This window comes from Lemur catta, chromosome 24 (assembly GCF_020740605.2).
Source record: "Lemur catta isolate mLemCat1 chromosome 24, mLemCat1.pri, whole genome shotgun sequence".
In the NCBI taxonomy this organism is placed as follows: Eukaryota; Metazoa; Chordata; class Mammalia; order Primates; family Lemuridae; genus Lemur; species Lemur catta.
Window position 1 is genome coordinate 8,651,263 of NC_059151.1, and position 15,616 is coordinate 8,666,878.

Consider the following 15,616-nt stretch of genomic DNA (forward strand, 5'->3'; position numbering starts at 1 on the left):
TCTTCCTCTTCCGCATTTAAGGATCCTTGTGATTACACTGGGCCCACTGGATAATCCAGGATGATCTCTCTATTTTAAGATCATCTGATTAGTAGCCTTAATTTCGTTTGTATCCTCAATTCCCTTTTGCATGTGGTATACCGTATTCATAGGGTCTGAGTGTTAGGACAGGGTCATATTTGGGAAGCTGTTATTCTGCCTGCCGAGTTTTGCCTTCTTAAAGTGTTGACTTATGTGTCCTGAACTGACAGCAGCTATGTAGATTGCATGAGAGAGGAGGTCTGACTGATGGTATATTTTATCACCATCTATTTCCCAGAGTGAAACTCAGAGTCCTTTGCAGGCTTCCCTTCACGTTGGTTCGTTGGCCTTTTCTGTGGTGGTTGGTATTTTAGTAGGTGACTGCACTTGTACAAACACGGTAGAGATTTTCTATGTCAGAGTCATTAAGGGCTACTGCTGAGAAAACGTCAGTGCCTGACATGCCTTCCCATTCCGGCTAAGTGCAGTGCTATCAAGTAATCTTTTGGTTGTTTGCTTTTTTCCCCAACAAGGCCTGTCCCCGTCCTTACCCCACATCACAGTTGACGTGTCTGACTTCTGGTCATTGAGGGTGCTAGTTTCTTGACACCTCTTGCCTGTATTGGCTTCTAGCCTTATCCTGGTTTTCTTGACACCTGCTGTACTCTTTATTCTTTCATACTTTTTTTTTTCCCTTTGTGTGAAAGAGCATATTTAAAAAAAAAAATGAAGCAATGGAAGTTTGAGTAACTTGTACAGGGTTACTTGTCACTGGCTAGGTCAGAATTTGAACCCAGGTTACATAATCCAGGAGAGCCCAGACTCAACACTCAACAGAATTGCTGTCCAACATTCATTTCAAACATTGAGCCTTTACTTTTTTAATTTTTTTGCATTTTTTCTTACTGTCTTTTATGAAAACTATCAACTGAGGCTTTACTTTTGAAATCCGTTTTATGACACTTTTATAAGGAAATCTTTCCAACTAGAAGAAAAGTCCTTATTTTGGACATACATTTATTTACAGCAGGAAGGCAGGGGTAAGATGGATGATATTTTCACTCTGCCTCAGCCCTTTGGAGGGCTACAGCAGGAAACTGGAGGAATACTGCCTATGTTCTAGTAGTTTCAGTAGAAACAGCTCATATACATCCAATTTTCAATTTAGAAGAAGCTAAGATAACTGTTTTCAGGACATTCTTTTAAGAGAAGATAAGAGAGGAAATAAAGGGGTGAACCAAAAGACATCAGATATAAAGTGCCTGTTTACTCCCTGTGAATGACTCACATTATTCCGCTTTAAAAACATTTTAGGAATTCATCTAATCTTCTTCAGGGCACACCCACTTCCCTCTAAGCCTAGCAGAGTTCACAGATAAATTGGTCTTTCTCAGCTCACCACTTTTGCTATGTAATTACCTTGCCAACGGGTGATAGTGATTTGATGTCCTGCGGCTGGCCAAAGTCATCCTATTCTGTCTCAGTTTCTTCCTTGTGTGTATCAATAAGTACCGGATTAACATGTTTTACCTAATTGCCTTAGCAATATTTCTTTGAGCTGAAAAAGCTATCCAAGGTGCCAAGTCCTTACATAATGATGATCATCTTGTCCTTTAATTTGTGTTTTACTTTAAATGGTTACTCTTTTTGGTTTCCTTAAATAATAATTTACAGAAAACCAGTTTCATGCTTATCTGCTTTTGGTCCTGAAGTTTAGGATGCTGTGTGGAGAGTTAATTGACTTCATTTCCATGCCAGCCCTAGAGCAACATGCCTGCCAGCTTCATTTTCTTACATCTGAGGAGATTCTATACACAGTGCATGGTTAGTTCTAAATGACCTCTGTGTTCTCTTATTTCTATCTTTATATTTGCATTCTCATTCTCCTGTTAATTGCTTATTTGCATGCATATGTCCTCTGATCTATCAATTCCATTCCTAAAAATTTATGCCATAGATATATCCACAAGTGTGAAATGAAGCATATTTAATCATTAAAGCATTAAGAGCAAACTGAATTTTCATCAGTAGGAGACAGAGTCAGTATATTTTGATACATCCATATAGTGGGACAAAATGTATTATTTTAAAAATGACCAAATTTTTATTACTAACATAGAATGATCCCCAAGATAAGCTGAAGTTTAAAAAGTTAAAAAAGCAAGATGTAAGACTGTGCATAGTATCTACGTTTGTTACTGTTAACAGATGTCAGAGTGCTGTTTGGATAAAGTGTTGTCTTGCTCAATTAACGTCCTAACGTTTCTCTTCGTCTCTTTTATCACTGCCAATAGAGTTTTATTACCCTACAGCATTGTTTTCCTTCTTTTTAAAATCTTTTTTCATCTTTGTCACCTGTTACTTACCAACATTGTATAGAGGCTATAAACCCATTAGAGTATTCTCTCCTGTGGCACACTGAATTGAACGGCCGTTTTCCTCAGTTGTATTTATTTGCCCTGATTGTCAAAGGTGGCTTCTTTATTATTGTGGAGGGGGTTTCCCCATCTGTTTTATTCATTTGTAAACATTTGGCCGGGGGCGGTGGCTCACGCCTGTAATCCTAGCACTCTGGGAGGCCGAGGCAGGTCGATCGCTTGAACTCAGGGGTTTGAGACCAGCCTGAGCAAGAGCGAGACCCTGTCTCTACTAAAAATAGAAAGAAATTATCTGGCCAACTAAAAAATATATATAGAAAAAATTAGCCGGGCATGGTGGTGCATGCCTGTAGTCCCAGCTACTCGGGAGGCTGAGGCAGGAGGATCACTTGAGCCCAGGAGTGTGAGGTTGCTGTGAGCTGGGCTGACGCCACGGCACTCACTCTAGCCCGGGCAACAAAGCGAGACTCTGTCTCAAAAAAAAAAAAAAAAAAGAAAGAAAGAAAGATTTATGCATTATTTATTTAGTAGTAACATTTCAATTACTTTTCCAATCTATAAAGATTAAATCAATCATAGAAGATGAGGAATTTGAAAGACTTGTCAGCAAGTGTTTGACATGTGCTGTTGTCCTTGTAAAATTATTTTAAGCTCTGTTGTCACACACTGAAAGATGCAAGGAAACAATGTGGCTTTGGCTAGAGCTTATCATCTCTTCTCAGAATAACTTTTGTATGTTATCTCTAGTGGCATTTTAGCTTAGTTGTTACAATTCAAAGTATCCATCAGAGACACCACAGATTTACTTAAGCTTTAAAGACTTGCCGTTCCGTAAATGTCTAATTTTGGAACTCTAAAAGTTGGAAATTCTAAAACTCTTAATTTTCAAATTCTGTTGTGGCCTCAGCAGTTCTCTATACTTGAGAGACAAAAGAGAATAGTTCTGGTATTTATAATTAATTATGTTTTTATTATTTCCCTTACTAAAAATTACCCATCATAATATTTTGAATTTTTTGTGCACGCATTACTAGAAAAAATTCATGACAATAGTGTGTAACTTTTCTTGGAAATACACTCTAGCTGGACTGAGTCTGAAGTCCTTGTGGCAATAAAGTTAAATAGGTAAAGAACTAAGCGAATAGGAAAGGCTAAACAACAAACAAAAAGGATAAAAGCTTCAACTTAACGTCCCAATTAGAAAATTCAAATAGAAGTGCAAAGGCTCAAGAAGAGTTTAGAAAATTTTGAAGAACAAGGTGAAAAAGACTGCCCTATCATATATCAAAATATAAAGCTAAGGACAGTGTGAAATTAGTGATATGTAAGCTTAGTGTTTACCTGCTTCATGCCAGTAATGCTGCCAAGTGCCAAGGATAGAGGAATGAATAGTCTGAAGACTGCTAGATTTACATTTTAAAAGGGCCCCATAAATTACTTGTGCCAAAGCTGGACCCTAATGAATTTATGAGTGTGCAGGAAATGAAAGGGCATCCCTTGGACTCTCCAAAACCAAGGCCCTGAAACTTTATCGAGCTTAAACGCTCGAAGCAGATTACTAAGGTTACATTTTTAGGGATTTGGATTTTAGAGTCAAGTTTTTTTCACTTCACAGCCCATATATTTAACCACTGCCACATATTGATTGTTCATTTCGTCTCCCCAAATAAAAATAAATGTCAAGGTCTTTGGAAAAAGGATTCATTTTTTATTCAGCTATATGATGTCTCTTCTAATACACATAGGAGTCTTGACACACTGGCAATTCTAAAATATACATAAATATGAAGAATTAAGTTGAGGCAACATAATGATTACCTAACCAGCCACTATGTCTAGGATATGACCCTTAAAGGAAAAGGTGATAACAACTGAGGTCAGCTCAGAAAGAAAACTCTTCCTGTGCAGCTGAGCATAAATTGTTCTCTAAGAGGATATGGAGGAGTGGAAGAGGCTTCCTTTTTCTTTTTCCTTTTCCTTTTCTTTTCTGTTTTCTTTTTCTTTGTGCTTTAGGAAATGTGTTATTCATTCTCTGCAGAAGGACTGATTAACTTTTTTCCTGTATGTGAACTGATTATTTCTTCATATGTTCAATAAATAAAGTTATTACATAGTAAAGTTTACTTACAGTAAGGTACGATTTTTAGCTACACTTAATGATTTTGAAGCTTACTTAATCACTGTTCTCAGTAGCTACCTAATATCTAACAAGAGTGTGATTCTGCAGTTGAGAAGACCTGTGGATACATACACATGTTTTTATTACTGCAGTTGTAAAATGAACACTTTGATGACTATTTTTTTATGTATCATCACAGTTAACTATTTTCAAAATCTGAGGAGCTTAATCTCCTTTATCAGTCATTTAGTGACAACTGTTTCTTGACAGTGTAATATATACTCTAGTATAATTTTACAATATCCACAAGTTGTCAGGTTGACTGGCTGAGAGATTTGTTTAAAGAAATGTGGACAACATTCTTGTGGTTGGAAAAAACGGGGGAAAAATGAAAGTTTTGTCTAAAAGCTGGTTTTAAAGCTTGTGTTATGAAAGGGATTGTATCTGAGATTTAGAGTCTTTTTAAAATTAAAATGAAAGAGACTAAATTCTAACTCTATAAATATTGTCTATTTATATTCAAAAGTCCTAAAGAGGCAGCATTAAAATTAACTTCTGATTATGCATTTTATGACCTCAATAGAGCATTTGTTGACCAATTGAATGAAAAGAGATATAAAAATCTCTTAAATATAATCAAGTCTACTCTAGGCAAAATTGCATTTTAATAAATACCAATATTATGTAAGTATAAGGCCCAAATATGAAATTTTCTATAAGAAAAATATGAGTGGAATCATAGTGAAGGAAAGATCTTTTTCCCTTAGGTTTTGCTTCATAAAATAGTGGTATTTGAAGTTGGCTAAAAAACAGTAATCTACTTTCATATGGTGGCAGTAGGAAAAAGACACATCAGGGTAATATCAGGCACGTCTATGACATGGGCACAGATTTTGGAAAGGGCAGGGCAAGACAGGGTGACTGTGGGTAATCTAGTTTGATTAGTGCATCTGAAGCAGAAGGAGAATAGCTAGAGATGTAGTGCAGATATGTATGTTGGAAGATATATGTGTTTTTTTTCTGGGTTTTCTTTTTTCTAATAAATCTAATTTTTTTTCTTATATGCTATTTGAAATTAATTATTAGCTATAATTTGTGTGTGTATATATATATATCACTGTTACTACTTTATTTCATATTTTGAATCCCAAATGCGTCTTAAAAATTTATTTTTATCAAAGTATTTTATGCAAATTAATATAATAAATAGTGTTAAAAGGCTTATATAATACAAAAAAAAAAAAACCCAGCAGTTTCTATTTTGCTTCTTCCTTTACCTGTTCTCTTTAGCAGAGGCAACCAATGATTTCTCCTAGTATGTACCTTGATATTTCTAAATAATAATAATCTGCTAACTCTTAAATCATCAGTTTTAGCTATTATCCTCTGACTTCCTATTTTGGTGGGTGAAGGTTTTACCTTATAGCCCTACTGCTCTTGCCATCTTCTCAGTATCATTATTAATTTTTAAAAAATTCATATTCAATCTTTTTGTTCTTAAGGCAATGTAAATATCCAGTGTTGATCCAAATGATGGGAGAATACAGTGTATCAGGACACAATAGAGAATCCTCAGGGTCCCCGGAGAGCCCCTGTGGTTTTTGCGGGCCCTACTGGCGTGTGTGGGCCACAGCCCCACCAACTCTATTTGGATTGTCTTAGTGTGTCGTGCCGGTGACCCTACAGCCCGCCTGTCCCTGCCAGATTGCAGAGCTCTCCATGAGTTATGTTTAGTATCTGCATGTTTGAAATCCAGTTCTTACAAAGCAATTCAGCTTTCTACAGAGACTGTACATAGACATGTCACTGAAGGATAAATAAATTCAGTAAGCTTGTGGGAAATGTGAAAATATTTTTCTGAAAATAAACTTTAAAAAAAATCTTTCACATTCTTCATATACATATGGGCCTCACTTTATGATGGTTGACTTATGATGTTCTGACTTTAGGATGATGCAAAACCATTCTCTTTTTCACCTCCAGTACAGTATTCAATAAATTACATAAGATATTCAACACTTTATTAGTGTTAGGACGATTTTGCCCAACTGTAAGCTCATGTAATTGTTCTGAGCATGTTTCAGGTAGGCTAGGGTAACTATGATGTTTGGTAAGTTAGGTGTATTAATGCATTTTCAACCTAAAAGATTGCCTTTTTTTTTTCTTTTTCTTTTTTATAGACACAGGGTCTCCTTCTGTCGCCTAGGCTGAAATATAGTAGTGTGCGATCATAGCTCACTGCAACCTCAAACTCCTCGGCTCAGGCAATCCTTCTGCCTCAGCCTCTCAAGTAGCTAGGACTACAGGCTAATTTTTAAATTTTTTGTAGAGACAGGGTGTCACTATATTGTGTAGGCTAGTCCCAAACTGCTGGCCTCAAGCGATCTTTCTGCCTTGGCCTTCCAAAGTGCTGGAATTATGAGTGTGAACCAACATACCTGGCAGATGTAAGATAATTTCAATTTATCATGGGTTTAGTGGGATGTAACCACATTGTCAGTTGAGAAGCATATATTAATACATATATGGGGAAAAAGTTAATCCCCAATGTGTGTAAGTTTGTCAAAAGTTATTTCATCGTAGAATTGTGGTGTAGTAGAATTAAATATTAATGTGAAGAATCCTTCTGCTTTTAACTTTCTTTTAGCTTATAAAATTTTTCATTTGAATCTTGTATTTCAGTCACATTAAAGGACTAGAGTAGTGAAATAGATTGTTAATAATGAATTTGACTGTAAAGTACCATATGATTATAATGTTAAATAGGTCCATTATATATATATTTTTGGGGGGGGTGTAGAGTCTTCTGGTGAGGACCAGAAAATCTGCTAGACAAATTCTAAAAGAGCTGTAACACTAGATTCATTTTATAAATGCATGGAAATGCTATACAAATTCTAGGTTATTTTATTAATCAACTACAAGTTATAGGTATAGTACAAGATAATTTACATATATTGCATCATTTAATTCTCAGGATAACCCAGTGAGGTAAGTGATATTATCCTTTTACAGATGAGAAAACTAACATAGAGTAGTTAATTAACTTAGACTAATTTACTGCTGTTAAAATGGTATTGGTACCCAAGTCTTGCTTCGCTCCAAATAAAATTCATGCTTTTATTTTCTTGATATTATGATGTCTCCTTGTAATGATAAGGTAGGTGAGTGGGAATAATTATACCCATTTCTCAAATGAGAAAACTGAGGCACAGAAAAGGTTACTGTGCAGTAGAATGGGCAAGAAAATACTAGTTAGCCTATTTTAACTGAATTTCAGTTTTTCTGTCTATATGTAGGAGGATTCAACTCTGTCCTGAAGTATCCTAGGGTGATAGTACCAGGAGGCCAGTGGAATGCATTCTGAGTTCTCTGTCTGTAATTTTATTTCAATCGAAGAAGCTTTGCTTTTTTTTTTTAATATTAGACCTTGAAATATATTCAAGTGTTACCAAAAATTATAATACTAACCTAATTTAGGAATAAAAATTTCAGCTTTCAGGTTTTATTTGTTGCTTTATTTTTATTCTAAGTGATATTATAAATCAATAAGTTTTCTATTCCATTTTTCTATAAAATGAACTGTTATGGTCTTTTTTAGGGGAGTAGTAAACAATTTAACGAGAACTAAGTTACATAGGTCACCCCTACAAGTAGTTGTAATGAAATTTTTATCTAGAGAATTTCACCTATAGCAGTGATATATTTGAGTCTGTATAGATTTTCATGCTTATTGTTTTTGGTAATCTAAAGGAAATAAATTTATATCATAGAATGAGGATTTTGATTAGACTAGTATGAAATTGTGGTAGTTTCACAGAGACTAACTTATTGTTGTTTTCTATCATGAAACCTGAAAAACTAAAGAAAGATTTTATTATGATTTTGATGTTGATGTTGTGCAAAGTCTGCTTGGGTGACCTGTCAAGGTATATACGATTGTTTGATTTCTTAAGCCTTTTCTGAGGATTTTGTCAAGTTTCAGAAACTGGCCTGGTTTTCTTAGGATCCAACTTTACTAAGCATAGCTACAGTAAATATCTAGGTTACAACAAATGTTTTTGCTGACTCTGAGATGGAAAGTTGTAATTATCTGAACTGGGCAGGACTATCTAGTGCTATTTTTACAAGGCTGCTCTACCTCTAAAAATTTTCCTTCTATGGCTTCTTATAGTCATATTCATCAATATTCTAGCACATTTAACTGCTGACATAGGGCACATATTCAACAAGAAGAACAGTGAATCATGCTGCATCTTGTTTTCATAGGAACGCTGAAGCATAAGCATATGCCAGTGTTTGCTTTGGGGTAGATTTCCCTAGAAAACAGGAGATCAGTGAGATGCTAAATTGCAATTTTATGTGACAGACAGCTGAAAACAAGGCGATGGGTGAAAGCAGCCAAACTCTTAGATGTTGTGCATGTCAAAACAGGAGCAAAGATCAGAATGCAAGTTCCATTTTGGTTAAATATGGATCCCAACATTAATTAAAGTGTGCAGCTCACCCACAGCCTTGGGTGTGGTCCATGAACACAGCTACTACTCTGTTCTGTAAGTTATTATATTTTATTACCATGTATGACTGGGCCTTTAGGTTATAATCATTGATGCAATGAGAGAGAAGGAAACATGTTGGATATACAATAACATATATATTTTTGGCCTTGGTTATTTGTGTCTTCGTAACTTTTTTTGGTGCAAGTACTTTTGGAGAAAATTTCAATATGTTGAATTTCTTTATGGGGATTGGGAGCAAAGCTTGTTCTCTGGCCAGTCTGGGATAGTTTCTTATCTATGTGGATGCTGTCGCCGATCACTGTGATGGTTTCAGAGGCATCCAAGGCCCACACTGTCCCCCAAACATTGCCTCTGAGGGCAAGTGCACATAATTGCACGTCATCGTAAGCCTAGGTGTTGTCCTTGTACCCAGGATTCAGTGAAGGGCCTGAGGGGAATTTGGAAAAGGAGAGTCATTGCGTTCGCTTTGATGATGCAACATATAACTGGTTTTTTCTCCATCTGACTTTACAGAAACTAATGTAGCTGTCACCAAGCCCTGGGTTGTTTCTGGCTAATGGAGCTGTTTAGAAGACAAGCAGACCTTAGTTTTCTTCTGGGGATCTAGGGGTGATTCTGTATATTATGGATGATTTGGAACTGAGTTATTCCATTTCCCATTGTTACTACACTCCCCCATTATTATGGCAGCCAAGAACTGAGATTTCCTGAAATAAGACTGATGAGGTGGCTTTCACAAAGCTATCTTGGGTTTAACATTAGACTCTTCTCTTATAAAAGCCTAGAGCCTGGAGGAAAATTATAACTGCCACTTGTATTTAGTTTTTCAAGTCATAGAGGATGACAGATATCATAGCCTACACTATGAAAACGTCTGTTGATAGTGGCAAACACTATTGTAAGCACCTTACAGACATTTTTCAAATTTAGTTTTCACAATAATTCTGTAAGGTATGTAGATATTGTTGTTATTCCCATCTTATAGGTTAAGGAAATAGAGAGGTTAAGTAATTTGGCCTCCATTGAACAACTAGTAAATAGAGGAGCTAGGACTAGAATCAGGGCAGTTGGCTTTTAAGTCTTGGGATACTGGACAATGTAGAGGCTAGTAATGCTGCTTATCAGATTGACCAGGCTAAGGTTTAGGTGATTTTTAAAAATTTACCTATGGTTTGCTTGTCTTTGAAGCTAACATTACTGTCAGGTTTATTTGCCAGTCTGTTCTGAGTTCCTCTCAACTTGTCATAACTAATACTTTCCTGAGAGAAATAAAATAACTAGCTAATGTAGACAGATTTTTCAGGATGCAAAGGAACGTTGTATGATGCAGGCTGTGTAGTAGAGGTATTCCTGTTCCTCTGAGCTTGAAGAGACCTTGTGGGTCAGCCGATCTGGGCTTGCCCTGTGCAAGAATCCCCCAAACAGTGACACAGCTCCTGTGTGGGCTTCGCCACCGGGCAGCCATTCCAGTTAAACAGCTCTAATTAAAGCGACGTTCTTTGAATTAAAAACTCCCTGTTGGTATTCGGCGAGAACATTTTAGAAGAGCAGCCAAAAAAGTTCAACATCAAAATAGTTCTGGAAGAAAAGAATCATTATCTTGACAGGAATCAGGAACTTTCATGCCCAAGTTACATACATGCTTTTTCATTTATTGTAAATAGTTTTTTTAAAGATGACAACACAGAGCATGCTGTGTGTTTTTTCTATGCACTAGTTGTCACCCTTTGTGGGGTGTCAGATCTTTCTGTAATAAAAAGAGGAAATTAATATGATAGGAATTTACTATTCCCATTCTCTAGAGGGCTTTTAGGGGATCCTTAGAGCCAGTGTAAAGAAGACATCAGTAATCTGATCTCCCACTAAGGAATCTATTACATTTCGTATTTTTTTATCGTAAGAGTTAGACATCAATGTTTGACTTCTCCATCTTTTCACCCAGTGTCAAATAGGGGAAATCTCTGTTGTCTACTTCAGTTTTATAAGTAGTTGCTAGAGGATGTCATTGTTGGAACAACGCATACGGTAATCTAGGGTCAGGAGTTCTATTCTTCTCAGCGATTATAATTACCCAAAAAGCAAATTTGGTGAGGACGAGCTTTACAGACATATCCTACCTAGAACCCTGTGTTAACTGTTGTTTTGCTAGGTCTGTTAATTTTGTGCTTTTGTGGATATTACTGCATGGAATACTTTTCTTTTTTTTTTTTTTGTTTGTTTGTTTCTGAGACATGGTCTTGCTCTGTTGCCCAGGGTGGAGTGCAGTGACACAATTATAGCTTACTGTATCCTTGAACTCTTGGATTCATGCAATCCTCCTGCCTCAGCCTCCCAAGTAACTGGGATTACAGGTGCACGCTACCAGGCACAGCTAATTTTTTTTTTTTAATTTTTCAGAGACAGGATTTCAGCTCTTTCTATGTGGTAGTAAACATGTGAAGTAAATCACAAATAATATAAGAATTTTTAAAAATAAATAAGTACTTGAAAATTTAGCTGGCTTTAAATTTTCCTTTTTTCAGATTTAGATACTATTATCACTTTGAATAGTTTTAATACTTTTCTATCTCACTTAGAGTAAAAGACCAGGTCCTTATCATGTGTTCTGGCCCCCAGGTATCTCTCTGCCTTTGTCTATCCCTGCTTTCCCCAGCTTTTCCTGGAACCATTCTAGCCCCCTGGCACATTCCTGCCTCAGGGCCTTTGCACTTGCTATTTGCTCCATAGCACTATTACCAAGCATCACTTCTTGCTTGTTTGTAGCCTGCCTCTCCCAAGTAGACGTAAGCACCTTCAAAGGACAGACTGCTTTTTTCATCACTGTTGTGATGATTGAATTGCTATTTGACAAGACTTTTTCTTTCTTAGAGCTTTTTGGGTACTCAAGTATTAACCATTTGAACTTTAACAGACTAGGGTGATACCATTCACACTCTTGTCATGTTACCCTTTTATTTTCTTCCTTCCTTCCATCTATCCATCAGTTCTCTGGCTTGGCTTGTAACTGGTTGAGGAAATTCTCTTCTCAAGCCCCAATCAACTTCTTTGGCCCCCTGACAAGGATCATTACGACAAAAGCACTCACCCTTTCCTAGAGAAGAAATTATCCAATGGTAACTGCCTGTTCTGGATGTATCAGAGCCACACGCAATTTAAAGCCAAGCATAAGCGCAGGAAACCACAGATCCTCAGATGGACTAGAGCAATTCCCTTGCTTGTGTCTTTTTTCTTTCTTTCTCCCACTCTTCAAAAGTCTGTCCAGCTTTGGGTTTTTTTCTCTCTGTAGGAAAAAATGTACTTTATTATTAGTTCCTGTAGTAAAATAGAGAAGATGCAAAGAGAGCGAAAGAGACTATGTACGTGGGAGTGCATGTTATGTGATTAGTACAGTCTTTTATAAGCTAAAAGCTATTACAATATGCTGATATACAACTATTTTGTACTTTTTTAATAGAAATATAATCTTTACATATTCTCAGGTCATTTAGAAAAAGCCATTGCCATAGTGATTTAAATGTTTAAAGTTCGAGTTTTTAGGACAGTAGACTGGAAGTGTAATAAAGTATGGAGAAACTGTTTAGACAGACATCCTTCTGCACTCTTGAGTGCTCACTTTTTATCCCCCTGGAGTTGCTTTGTTATTGCAAATTGACAACTTTGCAATTAAAGTGATTAATGATGTACCCTAGTGTTTATGGGTCCCAAGGTCAGTGGGTCCAAAGATGGCCATGCTGTGGGAACCTTAGATAAGAGCTCATCTCATAGAAGATGAACCAAAACCCTCCTCTTTTCTGTACGATTGTTTATGAGTTAAATATATTAGATATGGTTGAAGGAGTCACCAAGACATAATGAATAATGTGAATAATCTTTATTGGTCTAGTTCTGTTGCCTAATTCCTCATGCTTAAACACTAATGTGAACATTCATTGAATACTTTATTAACTTAAAAGACGCTCTTTCATAAAGCTATAGTAGGAAAACGCGTTAATTGTTTAAAAGTATAACAAGTATAGTACCGCTCCTTGGATGTTCTTAAGATGCAATTTTGCTTGATTCTTTTTTAAATAGTTGCTGATAGAGCTATTGTTTATTTGTGGCATTATTTTTTGCCATACATTATTCTAACCAGTTTAGTACAATTTTAGTTTCAAATATAACTCATAACTTAGAACTCCTTTCAACTGTTCAGCTAGAAGTTCTGAAACTGTTTATAATGAATGCATCAGGGATCTTTATTTTGCACACTACTTTTACAAAAATCGGTCAACTTATGGCTTTGTTCTTTGAATTCCATGTGCTGAGGATTGTATTGGGCTAAACCCCTGGTATGTCACTGTCACAACTTACTCCTGTACAGTGGCTTCACACTAAGGCTAGAGAACAATAAGGAAATTGTTGAGACGATGGCACTAAGCCATTGCCAGGACACTACACAAAAGTGACTTGTGATGATCACAGTAGTTCAAAGGGCAATATATTATCCCATTGTGTATTTGCCAGGATTTGAAGAGAAAAATGTAAGGATAATTTTTTATAATTATATCTCAGTTTTTAAACCTGTTTATTTATTTAGACATCCTTTAAAATTACTTGCTTTTATGTAGTATATGCATTGCTAAAGTGAAAGATGCTCAACATTTATCTAAAGAAAGATACTTATAACAACTTTAATTTTTAGAAATGGTTTTCCTTATTCATATATTTGGATTTTCTCACCAGGGAATATTGGAAATAGATATATTCTGGTTTGGTGAAGGAAACAGGATTTTCTTCTGCAAACATTGATTAAATTATGCTTATAGTCCTTCGATATCTTATTAAAGTCCGAGAAATCACACATTTGATAAGAAAGATAATTAATATAACAAAAGGTTTGGGGGATTGTTAAATATTATAATATTTCTTTCCCTTAGTTTTAGCCACTTAGAGGAGACTTAAGTAAACATTTCAGACTTTATGAAGATTTGCTCTTTCTTTTTTTCCCCCCCAGACTGTCTTACAAAATAGCAAAATATATTGCTCTTTCTTTAGGCATTTCTTTAAAATAGCATTTTCCAGAGAGTTTTTTCCCCTCCTAAGTCCAGTCTTGAGAAATGTTTCCTAAATAATGAATTGTCCTTCAAATGAGTATGGGCAGCCATAGTATTTTTTTCTTTAGACATTTAAAGGCTCTGAGAAGTCCAGTGCCTGAGATGCTGGGCAGATTTACCTCTTTGTTTCTCAGATGTCTTTGATAACAGAACCTTTTTTTGTTTTGGTTTTTTAGAAAGTAGTTTTCCCTAAAACATGCTTTGAGAAAAATCTTCCTTATTATAAAAAGTAGTACATGTACATTGTAAAAAATAGGAAAATACACAAAAGAGAAAAAATAAATATTCCTAGAGAACTTCTCCTAAAATATTGGTGTTTCCATTCTTTTTTCCCATGTACTAATCATGCTGTATATGCTATTTCATATCTTTTTTCCACATCATAAAATAAGCATTTTATCATGGCAATGCAGAATTCTTTCTAAGAATGATTTTAATAGTTATATAATGTTTCATCATGTGGTTATATTACAGTCATGTCTTCACTGTATATTTAATGGATTCTTTCCAATTTTACAATATTATAAATTACACTGTAGTGAACAAATATCTTATACATAAAGTCTTTTTCATATTTCGGATTGTTTCCTTATAATAGATCCTTAGAAGCTGATCAGTATGTCAAAGAACATGAGCTTTCTTTAAGGCTTTTAATAAATAAATGCCAAAGTATTTTTCAAAAGAGCTGTACTAATATATAGCTTTTCTAGCAACATATGAAAGTTTTCTCACAAGCATAACAAATGCATTAACTTGGATAAGCACTTAAGAATATAAATACAAAATAAATACTCATTCAGTGGCCCAATTCAACCAGAACATATTTTGCATCTTCACAGAGAGACCTGATACCCTGTGGATGTAGTCATGGATGTGAGGAGAAAAAGGCTGTTGGAGGTAGAGCTTCAGATAAGATGGTTGAGGAACCACTCTAGGATCAGAAAATCATGTTTATTACACTTTTGCCCTTTTAGGTAGGGAATAGCCTTAATTTAAAGATTAAACATTGCAGCTTTCACAGACAGGATTGATGTTTGTCTTTCCTCAGTTAAGTTGGTAGAGAACTAGAGACTGCTAATGAATACCTAGTAATAAGAATATTGGATCTTGCAGCGTTTGACGTATATGAACTAATCAGAAGATTGTGAATAGTCAAAACTATGAATTATGCAATGATAAATTCTGATGCTTTAGTATATTAAGGTACATAATAGCAAAAATTCCATTAACGAGAAGTTTGTAAGTTGTAAAAATTCATGTTTTTTTCTCTTTTTCTTTCTTTTTTCCCCCCAGAGCATCTGCTACACCCAAGTCTGAGCCAGTTTCTGTTCAAAAGGTGAGTGTCTAATCTAGCATCGCTGGGGTACCATTTGATGGTGCCATTTCTGAGCCATTGTAATTTCCATTTCTGTCTCAGACCATACTGACATTTAGCTTATAGTCATGATACAATGTTCCTCATTGTTTTTTTCCTTAAAAGTGAGG

The 15,616-nt window shown here is 35.6% G+C and overlaps 1 protein-coding gene and 1 non-coding gene across 13 annotated transcripts in view; one reads left to right on the forward strand and one right to left on the reverse strand.

Annotated features, from left to right (window-relative positions):
• The window catches only part of PDLIM5 (PDZ and LIM domain 5), a 172,278-nt gene that overhangs the window by 79,803 nt on the left and 76,859 nt on the right, over positions 1–15,616 (forward strand). For all 12 annotated transcript variants that reach the window (XM_045536720.1, XM_045536729.1, XM_045536731.1 and 9 more), the window contains exon 4: positions 15,425–15,467. In XM_045536720.1, the coding sequence (XP_045392676.1) occupies positions 15,425–15,467 (43 nt within the window). The remainder of the gene's footprint in view (positions 1–15,424; positions 15,468–15,616) is intronic.
• Positions 7,316–7,377, reverse strand: LOC123627401. Its single transcript, XR_006731275.1, has one exon. It is a non-coding gene; the product is annotated as a U7 small nuclear RNA (small nuclear RNA).